We start from the raw sequence: 14,713 nt of genomic DNA on the forward strand, positions 1-14,713 counted from the left end.
GTCATGCAACTGGAGCAGTTCAATTGCTCTTCAGGGAACGGCGGGCCATGTTGAAAGGATGGCAAACACAACCTTATAGTTACAGGGACTGTGGGGAAAGAAATGATTGGTGACACTAAAGAACAAACAGAATTGAGAGAGGCCCTTGTTGAACGTTTGCCGGAGTTAATAGGAAAGTAGCACTGCAAAGTGTTAGCACAATTGTATTTTTTTGCTTAACATGTTTCATGCCATCATTATTCATTAACATGTCTTAATTTTAGTAAATCCTGTTATGCTCACTCAACTGATGCAAAATTGAAAATTTGTGAGACATACGTACGTAGCGAAACAGCTCCTTCACATTAACTTATTGGATATATTGATGTTGTAAATTTAGTATTTGCCGGCTTGACTCAAAATTGTCACTTCAACATAAATCAATACCAGGCCGCTGGCCGTTGTTATTGTAAACAAGACAAATGTTTCTTGTGACAGATTTGATAAAGACTATTTATGATTGAAAAGTCTAAATATTACCGTAATCATTAATCACAATTGAAACCCGGCTGCCACAAGCTGCTTTTTGTCAACTATATAGCAGGAAAAAAAAGACTGAAAAGCAGCAGCTCTCCTCTCCAGTAATACTGCGAGAGATTAACTTGTGTGCGCTTTATCGCAAATGATGTAATCGTGGCCCACAGCGTCCCTGCGGATCATATGGCCTTTTTAGAAAGCACATAGAAAAGCGTCTCTATATGGTGGATTATGTAACACTGAAAAAGATGGAACAGCCGGGGAGGTACAGTACATGCCTTCACAAATCCACACTCGATGAGCGTCAGCAAAATATTATTATTTAATTGTTGGGATTACATTGGGGATTTAAGAGCTTTGCATTAACAATGAGGGGAACATTCCTCATTAACACCCAAGATGAAAGCAATTTTTCTTCTATGGCCTTTCTCCGACACTCCCTACTCGTAATAATCAGTATGCCAGGAGAATGCCATATAAATATTTACCAGTCTATACTGTTCATCACGTGTTCACATCTGAGTTACTCATCCTCTGGTTGAAGGCCATGGCGTTTGCCTGTGTTACCTCCATGAGTCATAAAACGTGAGAGGATACGTGCAGATAGAAATTTACAAACCCTCAGTTTGTAAATTTGTCAGTCAGTCAGAATATATATTTAGTCAGGTTAAAAATTACTGCATCAAGCAGCCAATCAGTGACTTTCTCATTTGACTTTCTCGTTTGTTGCTTAGTTAATTAATTTAGTTGACTAGTCACTAACTAACTAACTAACTAACTAACTAACTAACTAACTAACTAACTAACTAACTAACTAACTAACTAACTAACTAACTAACTAACACATGTATTACTTCCTGTAGCTTTGACACGGCTTAGTTCTTATGCAGGGAAATTACATTTAGCGTTTTCTATCTCAGAATCCTTAGTACTTAAAATGGAAAGAAAAAAGCTGAAAAAAAAATTGATGAATAGATTTATATTTTCTGTTTACAATATGAGTGGCTTTTGACCTACCAAGAGACCCATTGTGGTTGCTTCCTTCACTTCATCTACGTCGTTATTTTATCTGCATGCGTTTTCCCTCCTTGCAATACCATTTGTCCTCCGCGCTTGTCTTGGCTTGGCACGTCCTTGAACGCCGCGTCTAATGGCTTCACCTCCATGCCTTCTCACTCTGTGTGGACTCACAATTCAAAGCAATAATAAAAAAAAAAGACACACAAGTGATGCATTTGTGCGTGGACGCCACAGGATCCATCCTCTGTAAATCGTGTCTACTGTGCACAGAGGAGATATTTACTCTTATGTGCTGGCAGCTTTTATAGAAGCATCTCGTATTGATGGCGGCTGATGATGATGGGGGTTGGTTGACCTTTACTTTTTCAAACACAGCGGTTTTCTTTTACAGGGAAGGTGCTACGTGTTTGACCAGGTGTTCCCCACAAATTCCACCCAGGAGCAGGTCTACAACACTTGTGCCAAGCAAATTGTCAAAGGTGAGTGAGTCCCCAAACTGCCGCTTGGTTTCCTTTTCTTCTAAATATTCACTTTTCCTTAATTACAATGGCAGAACATGATTGCTCACAGTGGATAGTATTGTAATTTTATTTCATTTTTCAATTTAACAAAGGAGATTGACAGCATCATGGTTGCTCCGCTGAGCGGTAGAAACCTTTCAAGGGCTGCGGATATTAACAGCTTCTTTCAGATGGATGTGAGAAAAACAATTTCAGTTCTACACACGTTTGAAAAAGCACACAGCGTTGATCACGTTGAGCTATTATCCATGACAGTCTTTCATCTGTCACCTACCCCCAACAACCTGCATCTCTTATTCTCCACCTTGAGGCTCACACTTATTGTGCCACGTTTGCATCAAGTGGGGCACTCCATTTAAGTAGACAGAGCATGGAAAGGGGTTCATTTGTCAACTTATATAAATTTGACGGTCTTTCGGGGAGGATAGAATGACAAGGCAAACATAACTTGAGCATAAAAATGGAAAACGTGAGATAAAGGATTAATGCACTGTCGTGTTTGAGGAGTGGCAGGCCAGTGAGAGAGTGAGAGTCACTTAATTGATTATTTTGTCCGCTATCTAAAATTGAGATTTTTCTTCTTTTTTCCTTCTTCTTGTTAGCGGTTTGAGGCATGCCACTGTGTGTTGCTAATTGCTATTATATACATTTTAGACAAACAGATGGTTGGTTTTCACTGCTGTATACATGCAGGCAGGTCATGCTGGGAGTCCTTGTTTAACACCACATGTGCTGTTTTTATCAGGCACCATCAAAGAATTGCCTCGTGCATGAAGGGTCAGGTGCTTTGGAATGTCAAACCAGGCTTAATCCAGATTTGATCAAGTTTTGAACATCGCTATATCAAAAAAAAAAAATTCCAGATGGCTCTCATCACATTTTGGGTTAATCCTTTGATGCTTGCTGATCTGAACTTGTTCCAACTTTTTTTCTCTCTCACCGCTGTTCCCCCACTTGTATAGTTTTTCCACTTTCACGCATCTCTGATTTCCCTTTCTTAGATGTACTGGGCGGGTACAATGGGACCATCTTTGCCTACGGCCAGACGGCCTCGGGAAAGACTCACACTATGGAGGTACAGTAGCGTCACATCAATAATTCAAAAGATACATCCTTAGGAGGAGCAAATAGAAGGAGCCTTTTTTTTAATGACTAAAGCTGACTGACTGTGAAGCTGCTTTTCAACGCATTCTTTCCCGGGCACTCTGCAGGGAACCACTTTTTCCAGTCCCCATGGGGAGCAACTCAAAAGACCTCCGACCCCCTTCCACCGCCTCTTCACTTACACTTCATGTCTTGCAGGGCAACCTTCACGACCCCCAGGGGATGGGCATCATCCCCCGGATTGCGGAAGACATTTTCGAACACATATTTGCCATGGACGAGAACCTGGAATTCCACATCAAGGTTGGTTTCGACTTGATGGACCTTTCTCGCAAACAGTACAACCTGTGATGTCATAATCTGGCTATGGGGTAGTCAGCCAAGCATCGCAATTTTTTATTTTTTTTTGTATTTGCAGGTGTCCTACTTTGAGATCTACATGGATAAAATTCGGGACCTGCTAGACGGTGCGTGCTCAGATTTTAAAAACATTTTTTTCAGTTTTTATTCTTGCCATTCTAAAACATTTATTAACTATACAGGCAGGATATAAATAGGCATTTTCAGCCATCCATTTGTCTTTGCCATTACAAATTTTGAGTGAGCTGGAACCCATCTGTTGAATTTTGGCTCGGGAAGCGGAATTCACGCTGAAGTGATAAGCAGTCCATCGCAGGGCGCAAACAACCATTGACACTCTCATTCACACATGAGGGCAATTTAGAAAACTCAATACTAGCTGACATTTGGTGAAAGAAACGGGCTAAACCTTGGACTGATCACCAGTCAATCACATTCATGCTTTCTTCCCACACCATCAAACTCCTCCGTCTTCTAAAATGTGCACATTCCGTTTTTTTACTTTAATTGTGCATTCGTAGAAATAAAATAACAGTTAACCTCTCGTGATTTGCACTCCGACAAAAAAAGGTAATAGGAAGAGGAGCCACACTCTCACCAACATGACCACACTCAGAATCCGACTCACTGATGCTACCACAATAGACAACAACCACAAGAAACATTTTGTTCAGTTAACACAATAGGCACCAGAGGAATGCAACGCAATGACCTTGCATTCTCTCGCCTCGCTTCTCCGCAGTGACCAAAACCAATCTGTCAGTGCACGAAGACAAATACAGAGTCCCGTATGTGAAGGTGAGTCATCCTGCACTCACTCAAATGTGCTTTGATTTGTCCCTCTTTTATCACGCAGATGTAGAATACTCTCTTGTGCAAAAGTCAGATTCCCAAAACGTATTCCCTTGTCTTGCCTTCAATAAGTTCCAAATATTATATTACATCCTTTCTTCCCCAAGGGTTGCACTGAACGCTTTGTCACCAGTCCAGATGAAGTGATGGATGTGATCGATGAGGGAAAAGTCAACCGTCACGTCGCCGTCACAAGTGAGTTGCTCCGTTACGTGCCGTAAATGTTCAATTAAAGCAGTGAAATGACGTGACGGCCAACTTGTGTCGTTCCTCAGATATGAATGAGCACAGTTCGCGCAGTCACAGCATCTTCCTGATCAACATCAAGCAGGAGAACGTGGAGACGGAGCAGAAGCTCAGCGGGAAGCTCTACCTGGTGGACCTGGCTGGGAGTGAGAAGGTAAGACATGCGGACATCTCTTAAGCATCCACGAAGAGGGGACAAACGTGAAATGAGGGATATTTATTTATTCATTTTTATTTTATTTTGTATATTTTTATTTATCTATTTCTTGTTTTTTATTTTCTTATTTTTTTTATTGATACTATTTTATCCCATGATGAATGAGTCAGCTTATAGAAATGAATGATTCCACCTCCACGCTTGATGTGCTTTTTACACATGAGCGGGGATTGAAAATGTAAAAGTATTTCTCTCAATAAAATGCACAGCGTTCAAACTGCATGTCTATTACCATAATCAATAAACAACCATAAAAATTCATGATTCAAAATTCAGCAAGGACTCAATGAATAATTCCCCTAGTGTAAATTGCTTAAATATTATATAAAATGACTTGCTTGCTTAATATTTGATGTCGTTTATATCCAAGTGCAAATAAGAAAACATGCTTTGGGATTTTTGCCGTGTAAATCATTTGCAAGATGTTGCCTCAGTGGCACCGCAGGTCGTTCTGCATGTTCTGGCATCAACGCACCGACAAACAACATCGCTGAACTTCAACCTCGAAAAAGCAGAGAATCTGTCAAAAAGATTACAAATGACAACATTCGCTCACATTAATACGCTGAGGACAGACTGGCTCTTATTTTCAGTGGGGATCTGCTAATGCCTCCCTGTGATGCAATATCATGTTCAGTCTTTTATCAATCCAATCGGTTTCTCTGTTGGAGACAAAACGACTTCTTTTTGGAGGGGAATTGGATTTTTTTTCAAACCCCAAAAGAATAATTTCTTACTGCTCAAAAAGTAGTCATAAGGAAAGGAATTTTAAATAAGCTCCTATGTAGCAAATAAGTGCTGACGCTCTGTTCCCTCTGCAAATGAATGAGCTTCAGATGTAAACATTAAATAATTGATCTGCATTTACAGAAAGCTGCTGGTCTACCTCGTTATCTGGCAAAATAAGTTTCTCATTAAGTGTATCCAATTGGCATAAAGAGAGGCTTCATTCCCAATTAAAAATAAACCCAGAAAAATATGTCGTGCACAAACACACTGAAAAACTGCTTGACACGTTATTAAAATGTGATTAAGTGTGTTGTGGTGGCACCAGATTCTTTAGTAATTAATGGAAAATAAGATTTATGATTAGTTTTTTGTCTGAAATGTATCTGAAACTATGTAACCCGTTAAATGAAAGATGTTCCCTACTCTGTATTTTCGTCAGGTCAGCAAGACGGGTGCTGAGGGAGCCGTGCTGGACGAAGCCAAGAACATCAACAAGTCTTTGTCGGCCCTCGGCAACGTCATCTCGGCTTTGGCTGAAGGAACGGTACGTCTGGAGAACTCATCTTTCTGTAACTGTATTTTACTTTTGACCATTATTTGCTGAATATTTTTTTGTGGTGATTTTTTTTGTTAGAAATTTGACAACCACTGCATTAGTCCAAACCGAAATGTTAATGTGTGAAATTTCTGTTTCCTCACCTCCAGTGAGGCCAGAATATAGAAAATTCAAAATAGAAATTCTCACCGTACAAAAAAAATGTTGTAAAAAATACATGCATGTGTAAAATAATGACGCTTTTGTCACAATTTAAAAATCCATATCCTCATGCATGGAATAAAACAGTAAAAAATAAAATAAAATAATGGATGTTAGCACAAAATGTCCCTTTGGCTTTCTTAAACTGAATCCTCTCTATTCATTCCCTCCCGTCTGTGCAGAAGTCCCACGTGCCGTACCGTGACAGCAAAATGACGCGCATCTTACAGGACTCACTGGGGGGCAACTGTCGCACCACCATGTTTATCTGCTGCTCCCCCTCCAGCTACAACGACGTTGAGACCAGGTCCACGCTCATGTTTGGCCAAAGGTGATAAAAAAACAAAACAAGCGGCAGCTCTGCCACTTCTCGCTCGGCTTGACATAGCGCCCGCGTGATTGCCTCCGAAGCTTTTGAAAATGCTAATCAGCAGAACGTGTCCCAGTTTCTTAAGACAGGACCCTTGGTCTTCACCCTGCCTGTTGTATGACTAATGTCCCTGTGAAGTTGAGAATGTCGTGCAGCCTTTGCCTTTGTGATCACATTATTTTAATAACTTGTGGGCTCACTCAACACCGGGACACTCATGCGGCACAGGCTTGACTTGTCAAGTCTAAGTCTGAGTCATGTTTGGCTAAGCGAGTCGCAAGTCCTAAAATTGGCTTCACATGCAGACACTCACCTTCCAGACATGCTCTCTTATCTATCTTTGCAACTCCGTCATTCATTTAAAGAATCCGATGCACAATTTATGTGGTAAGGAATGTTTAAAAGAGTCAATCCCATCCATTTTGAATTCCTCAAAGGAGAAAATTAACATAGTTCCCTGCCATCTTATTAAGACGTCTCTGACCTTCCTCAGTCAATATGAACAAGGTCAGAGGATTTTATGACAAGATTACTAAATCACAGCTTCTCAAGCGACCTGAAATCTAAAGCTAAAAGCAAGTCCCCATAAACTCAAACTAAAATCTTATTTGTATTTTCACTCGTGGATGCAGCACTTCATCACCAAAATTTTATAGATTGCGTGCCAATCTAGTAAGCATGAAGAAAAGATTTACATGGTCATTTAATTTCAGGCACACTGGAGCCCCAACTGTTTGCATACAAACATTAAAAAGTCAATATCATGATAGTTGCCCTTTATCTGCAAGTGTCTCCTATTCTTGCCCTTACAAATTAGCTGTTTATTAATGAGCAAATGTTGAACTGGCTGTTAAACATTCGTGCAGCCGGCTTTTTTTTTTTGTTCTCTTCTCGGCATGCACCGTCAAACACATGGGCAGAAAGCCATTTTGCATGCTAATTAATGCCACGCTAGCTCATTTTAATTGAACGGCTCAAGCTGGAATAGCCTTGCTCTTCTGGTTTCCTCTGATCTTCTCTCCTCTCTATCCACGTTTGCCCTGATTTCTTTTTTTTTAACTCTACCCATCCATCCAATTAGGGCAAAAACTATCCGAAACACAGTGACGGTGAACCTTGAGCTCACCGCCGAGCAGTGGAAGAGGAAGTACGAGAAGGAGAAGGAGAAGAACAGGTCACTGAAGGAGACCGTGCACAGACTGGAGGCGGAGTTAAACTGCTGGCGGAATGGTAATATTGGACTCATCATCTAAAAAGCACCACTCATCACTCATTAAATGCAAAAGACTGAAAATTGTCTGCGCGTACGATATACACACTGATGTAGCTAATTTCACATCATGCTCCGGTTTTGAGAATGGTCACTATGACAAAAAAACTTTTATTCAATATCATTGTGTTCCTTTTAAGTACAGCAGTATTGAATTAAATTCACCAAAACGCACGTTCCCAAAAATTTTTGGGGGTCGGATGGAACAGATTAATGGGATTTCCTTTCATTTCAATGGGCAAAGAAGATTTGAGATGCACTTTTTTTTTTCTCAAGGCATCACTGTGATTCATAAAACTGCAAGAGTACACATTAAAGCACCTAATGAATCTGGTTGCTTTCTTTTACAACAAGCGCTCTAGTAAATTTGCAAAGCATATAAAAATGGTGGTAAAGAAAATTTATTAGAGTGTCTGTCACAAAAAAAAACAGAAACACCATCCGTCCAACATCATCAAGCACTTTACTGCGGACTCGTTCAGTGATAGCAAACGTGCAATGTTTTACAACCTCAAACAGGAGTGAACTCTACCCTGCTTGAAATGTTGTATTCTTACAGTTACTTAATGAGATGCGTTTATACTTCACAGAGCTGTCGGGGTTAATTGCTACAGAAAAGCCAACGGCGTATCAACACGCACACAAGCATGCATACATAAACAGTCCAACTCAGTCTGTGCAGTTATTCATTTACAGGCTCACATGCACACCTTTGACTTAAAATCAATGACAGTGTGGGAGTCTTCAGTGGTAGTTAGGTTGGCTCGACATGGGGGTTGTTCAATCAATCCGTTGCCTTCTTTCTCCACTTGAGCTGCTGTACACGTCGCATTTTTAATCATGGGACTGTTAATCACTGCCAATGAAAGATAATCGGCGGCAAATTAATTGTACGCAGTCATCGATACTGGTGCGTGTGTCGATGTTGTCATGAGTGTTTACAAGGTAATTATGCGAGTTGTTTTGCAAGTGGTGAGGAAGAGCCAAATCTCGTTTTCTGTAAGTTAAAGTTAAAGTCCCAATGGTCGTCACACACACATCTGGGTATGGTGAAATTTGTCCTCTGCATTTAACCCATCCCCGTGTGATTTTAATCCATCCCCTGGGGGAGAGGGCAGCAGTTAGCAGCACCGCACTCGGGAATTATTTGGTGATCTAACGCCCCATTTCAACCCCTTACACTGAGTGCCAAGCAGAGAAGAAATGAGTCCCTTTTTTACAGTCTTTGGTATGACCCCGGTCGGGGTTTGAACCCACAATCTTCCAGTCTCAGGGTGGACACTCTAGCACTAGACCACTGAGCTGGTAGCGTGGTGTCCCAGGTGGCTTTGGTTGAGAACAATTGGATCAACCCTGGACTGGTTGCCAGTCAAGTGGCATTTCATTTACTGTAGTGCATGTCAGTCATAGCCAAAAAATTACACTTAAATAAGAGTACTCTTCAAAACAATCATACTGAAAAAAGTAGAAAACTACTTGAACAATTCAAATTTCTCCCCAACATTACTTCAGTATATTTAACTCATTCAGTCAGTCATAGCCAAAAAATTACACTTAAATAAGAGTACTCTTAAAAACAATAATACTGAAAAAAGTAGAAAACCACTTGAACAATTAAAAATTCTCCCCAAAATTCCATCCATCCATTTTCTGAACCGCTTAGTCCCCACGGGGGTCGCGGGAGTGCTGGAGCCTATCCCAGCCGTCAACGGGTTACTTCAGTATATTTAACTCATTCACTGCCAGCCCAGTTAAAATAGATGAGTGGACGTCTATAGTCGTCATTGGCAGTGAATTATTTAAGAGAATAAATTGAGTAAATTTGGATTTTTTAGAAAAGCGTTTTTTTGTGTGACCTTTATCCAAAACCAAACAATTTTAAAGAGCATACACTCAGTAAATGAAATTGTAAATGAATGAAAATAAATGTCACCAGCTTTCCTTGGCAGAAGTCATAAATCAACAAACCTACAGCATCTTTCTGTACAGCCAATTCCTCCGCGTCCCTTCCAGAATAGGAACACTTTTAATCTCCTTAATGGATCATTTTGACAGCATATCTGGCTCCTCCCCACATAGACGTCATCTGTGTCTACATTTGACCTCCATCCTCAAGCGCGTCACCCAAAAAAGTCATCCGTTGACTTGTCGCCTCCTTATTGATGATCCCACCTTCTAGCGGACAGTGGGGGGGCCGACCGGTGACAGATGTCACCCGAGGTGTATTGTCATCGCTATCGATCGCTTTGAGCGCATCTCACGCGGTGACTTGCGCATCGATCGTCCAGGTGAGACATCAGTCAACGCGCGTGCCTTGAAAGAAAGCACCACTTAAAAGGTGGCCGCAATAGCAGAAATGAAACCTCTTAATGGCAATGAGGACTCTCATGGGCCGTCTATCTATTTGTTTTTATTGTATGATGTGATTACCGTTGTGTGCTGCTACTGGCCACTTGGCTTCTGTCAAACAAACATGTCTTGCATCATGCCTTCAGGTGAGGTTGAAAGAGCCTCAGAGGGCGAAGACGAGGACGAGATAGTGACAGCGCCCGACTCCGTGGAGGCGGTGCTGGATATATGCAGCCCGTGTTCCCTGACCTCCTCCATCGTGGTGCACATTTCCGAGGAGGAGCGTCACAAGTATGAGGAGGAGATCCGGAAGCTCTACAAGCAGATGGATGACAAGGTGACAATTTTATTTCAGGGGGTACCATTAAGCGCCGTCGACTGAATTAATGACTTTCACGGTATGCACGTATGAAGAATGCGTGTGCATTATTCATGTCAATCGTTTCACACGCGTGTCGACCTCTGCACCAGAAGAATTGAATGGAGTAAAGGGGATATAATGAGTATTAAGCTTGACATTTAGAACCTTAAAAGCTTTCACGTATCGTTTGTGTGCATACATAAGAAAACACATTTGACATTTATGTGAGATATAAAGGAGGATTTACTTCTACTTTTAAAAAAAAAATGCGAAAAAAAGTGTGCATTGATTACACAATAATAATATAGATGCATTTTGTGTCTCACCACTGAAGGATGCGGAGATTGACTACCAAAGTCAGATTGTGGAGAAGCTGAAGGAGGAGATGCTAAAGCAAAATGAGGTAAAACAAAGACAAACACTCACTCATGTCAAAAGTATGTAAATCCACAAAATTATAAGTACCGTATTTTCCGCCCTAAAAGGCGCACCGGGTTATAAGGCGCACCTTCAATGAACGGCCCATTTTAAAACTTTGTCCATATATAAGGCGCACCGGATTATAAGGCGCATAAAATAGAAGCTATACTGCATCAAACTGAGGTTGACTAGGGTTGCGGTATGCATCCACTAGCCAATAACCAACGAGCCCTCTGTAAACAATCGCGTTTCTCAAACGATCTCCTATAAAATGATCAGAACTGACTAAAGTTTGATCTAACGCATTGGTACTACTTACCTATGTTTCCCTTCCATATCGATCCGTAGATTTACTCGAAACATTAACAGAGCAGCCTATTTTGACATGAAATAGCCTGGTACGTATAGCAGCTATCGTTATAGCATTAGCCATCCGCAAAGTCTCACGAGCCTCAGCTCGCAATCTCCCATGAGCCTCAGCAAAGTGTAAACAATCGCGTTTTTCAAACGATCTCCTATAAAATGATCGGAACTGACTAAAGTTCGATCTAACGCATTGGTACTACTTACCTATGTTTCCCTTCCATATCGATCCGTAGATTTACTCGAAACATTAACAGAGCAGCCTATTTTGACATGAAATAGCCTGGTACGTATAGCAGCTATCGTTATAGCATTAGCCATCCGCAAAGTCTCACGAGCCTCAGCTCGCAATCTCCCATAAGCCTCAGCAAAGTGTAAACAATCGCGTTTCTCAAACGATCTCCTATAAAATGATCGGAACTGACTAAAGTTCGATCTAACGCATTGGTACTACTTACCTATGTTTCCCTTCCATATCGATCCGTAGATTTACTCGAAACATTAACAGAGCAGCCTATTTTTAAATGAAATAGCCTCGCGGGTACAACAGCTATTCGGTGACGCCCCCTGACTACAGTTGCCGTAATGTTGGGAAGCGATGCGACCTTGTAATTTACTAGTCGTACTAAAACATACTGAAACATTTTGGCAGAGCACTGTGTACAACCAGTATGGATCAACAAATTCATCAATTGATCCATATATAAGGCGCACTGGCCTATAAGGCGCACTGTCGGCTTTTGAGAAAATTTTAGGTTTTTAGGTGCGCCTTTTAGGGCGGAAAATACGGTACATCATTTAATGTAGTTACTTGAAAGTGGCTCTGGATGTTCCTTCATCCTAGCTGATGGATCAAATTTAGAATTAGAGTCAATGGGAAAACATTTTTGCACCCCAAATAGGAAGTACGTTACAAAATGGGACAATAGATAAATGAAACAATTGTATGCAACATTATAAATATGTCTAATATTTTATTTATTATTTAAGCTTTTTTCCATTTTTTATTTTTTTAATTTTCCAGTGTTTTCTGTGGAAAATGCATATTGAATTTTTATTAGTGTTTTTTTAAATACTTTTTGGATTGCCATTTTTCTGAGCGGATTGGGCAGTGGAGCGACACAAAGATTGAAAGAGTCACAAAAAGGCATAGAAGTGGACATACTTGGAAAATCTATTGCACTTTATTTGCCATTCAGCTCTTTATTAGAGAACAGCAAGTTGCTGAAATGGGCTTGAAATATTGGACAGTCAAAACTTTAGAGAAGGTCAAATTAAGTTTAAAAGAACACCAAGTGCTCTGCGTCCAACGTTTTTCAAAATGGCAGTGCTTCACATTTTGCAGCTTTGACGAACACAAGCACAACTCATCCTTGCTTTGGCTGACTTACTCCCCACATTAACTTCAATTTACATCCATTGGGCTGCCAAACAAGCAGTAAACTACTTCCCGGGAAGAGAAACACACGCGCATATGCATTCATTCAAAGGACTCTCGGCAGGGCTGCGGGAAAACAACACCAAATGTCTGTTTGCAGACTGTTAAATATCTGTTTGCATAAGCCTCACCATCATTTGCCAGATACGCGATAAAACTTCTAATTACGCGTCATGAATGCTAGCAGATACGTATTGTGAATATCAAAAAGCTTTAACTATATGTTTCAATATAGCAAAGTATGCACTTATGCTTGTCTCACTGTGGTGTGTGTGCATTGTCGCCCAGTTCCTGGCATCCTTCAGGGCTGACGGTGAGAAGGTGCAATCAGAGCTGAGCCGGTTGCAGTCGGAGAACGAGCGCTCCAAGACGGAGGTGAAAGAGGTTCTGCAGGCCCTGGAAGAGCTGGCGGTCAACTATGACCAGAAGAGCCTGGAGGTGGAGGAGAAGAGCGGGCAGAATAAATTGCTGGCAGAGGAGCTTGCCAAGAAAATGGTGGGTGGATACTTCCCACTCACTCTATAGTGGGAGGAAATAAATAGAATGTTACACCTACGCAAGCTTCGGGAGCCATTGTGAGAGTCTTCTGGGCATAAGGATCAATAACTGTGTGGAGTTGATTTTTAGCTAACGATGTCTTTGCGACTAAATGGAGGTGCAGTACTCAGTTGTAACCTGCAGAGGCGCTGTTGGTTCACCCTCTACTGTTTTTTCTGTAAATATTCACTTAAAATAGTGTATATTAAGATTATACTCATTCTCACGCACACGCACAAATAATGTTAGGAAATACAGTAATTAATCAATAGAATTTTCCCGCGCTCCAAAATGTTTATTAAAAATAAATCCGCATCCAAAATACAACACTGTTGTGCAGTGGTTCAGTAACACCATATTATGCAGAGCTGTTTCTAAAAGCGTCCGCTCTTAAATTGGCTGTCATTCTGTTGTGCAGCGAGACATTGATGAAAACGCTCTCCCGCTGAAACTCATCTTGTTGGAAAAGTTTTATTGAAAAAGTGCAGCTCGAACTGTTCTTAATTTGACTTTTCTGTCGCTTATCTCTTCTCAGCTCACCAAACGCAATTATGAACAATATCCAGCCGTCAGTAGAAGAGCCTTTTCTGCCTTTATTTGCACGTAATGAGCAGTGATAGTCTCTCTCATCCCATTAGTGCTTAAATAGCACATCAATAAAGGGAAAAAGCTCACAATGTGACTTCTCTTATTGAAGCTGCTGACTGACTGATGGAAAAGAGTCACAGGCGGTCAGTCCTGACTATTATTCACATCATCCCTTTGAATCCCTATTTGAGCTCCTTTTTATACATTTTGCAAAGGATGTCCTCGCCTCAGAATTGGGCGATAGAGTCGGCCTGCCGCATGGCTTTTCTAACCTACCTTTATATCTATTGAAAGTGACATCCACACTGCATATCATTGACAGCCACACGGCTCCAGTCTTAATGGACCCAATCTTACCAGTTTTTTTATTTTCTCACCCATTAGACTTAGTTATTTCTTTTAAGGTGTTCTCCATATGCTGTGTGTGATGTTTTTTCATTTTACACCATCAAACTAGAGCTGGGACTCATATTAAATGTGTTTATTGCAATTAGAGGCTTAGTTAGGGAGATTTGAATTGAGTCTATATTTGACACATTTTGTTGCAGTCAATATTAATGAGATTGGTATCTGCACCTGTCGTTTTCACCTCAGTTGACACCATCTTGTTCTCACGGGGGCATCTTCTAATGCGGGATGGCTCGCCATCACTCAGTGTCACTGCCGCTCTGGTGCGCTTCCAACCCGTACTGACA

General features: G+C 41.0%; 1 protein-coding gene across 1 annotated transcript in view; it reads left to right on the forward strand.

Moving 5' to 3' along the window:
* kif5ab (kinesin family member 5A, b) overlaps positions 1-14,713 on the forward strand; it is a 40,940-nt gene that overhangs the window by 11,617 nt on the left and 14,610 nt on the right. Inside the window, exons 2-14 of the mRNA XM_037252286.1 lie at positions 1,928-2,015; positions 3,059-3,132; positions 3,360-3,464; positions 3,580-3,628; positions 4,264-4,319; positions 4,481-4,568; positions 4,649-4,773; positions 6,005-6,109; positions 6,505-6,653; positions 7,774-7,922; positions 10,458-10,648; positions 11,007-11,075; positions 13,182-13,388. Coding sequence (XP_037108181.1) covers positions 1,928-2,015; positions 3,059-3,132; positions 3,360-3,464; positions 3,580-3,628; positions 4,264-4,319; positions 4,481-4,568; positions 4,649-4,773; positions 6,005-6,109; positions 6,505-6,653; positions 7,774-7,922; positions 10,458-10,648; positions 11,007-11,075; positions 13,182-13,388 — 1,455 coding nt within the window. The remainder of the gene's footprint in view (positions 1-1,927; positions 2,016-3,058; positions 3,133-3,359; positions 3,465-3,579; positions 3,629-4,263; positions 4,320-4,480; positions 4,569-4,648; positions 4,774-6,004; positions 6,110-6,504; positions 6,654-7,773; positions 7,923-10,457; positions 10,649-11,006; positions 11,076-13,181; positions 13,389-14,713) is intronic.

The sequence above is a fragment of the Syngnathus acus genome, chromosome 5 (genome assembly GCF_901709675.1).
Source record: "Syngnathus acus chromosome 5, fSynAcu1.2, whole genome shotgun sequence".
Taxonomy (NCBI): domain Eukaryota; kingdom Metazoa; phylum Chordata; class Actinopteri; order Syngnathiformes; family Syngnathidae; genus Syngnathus; species Syngnathus acus.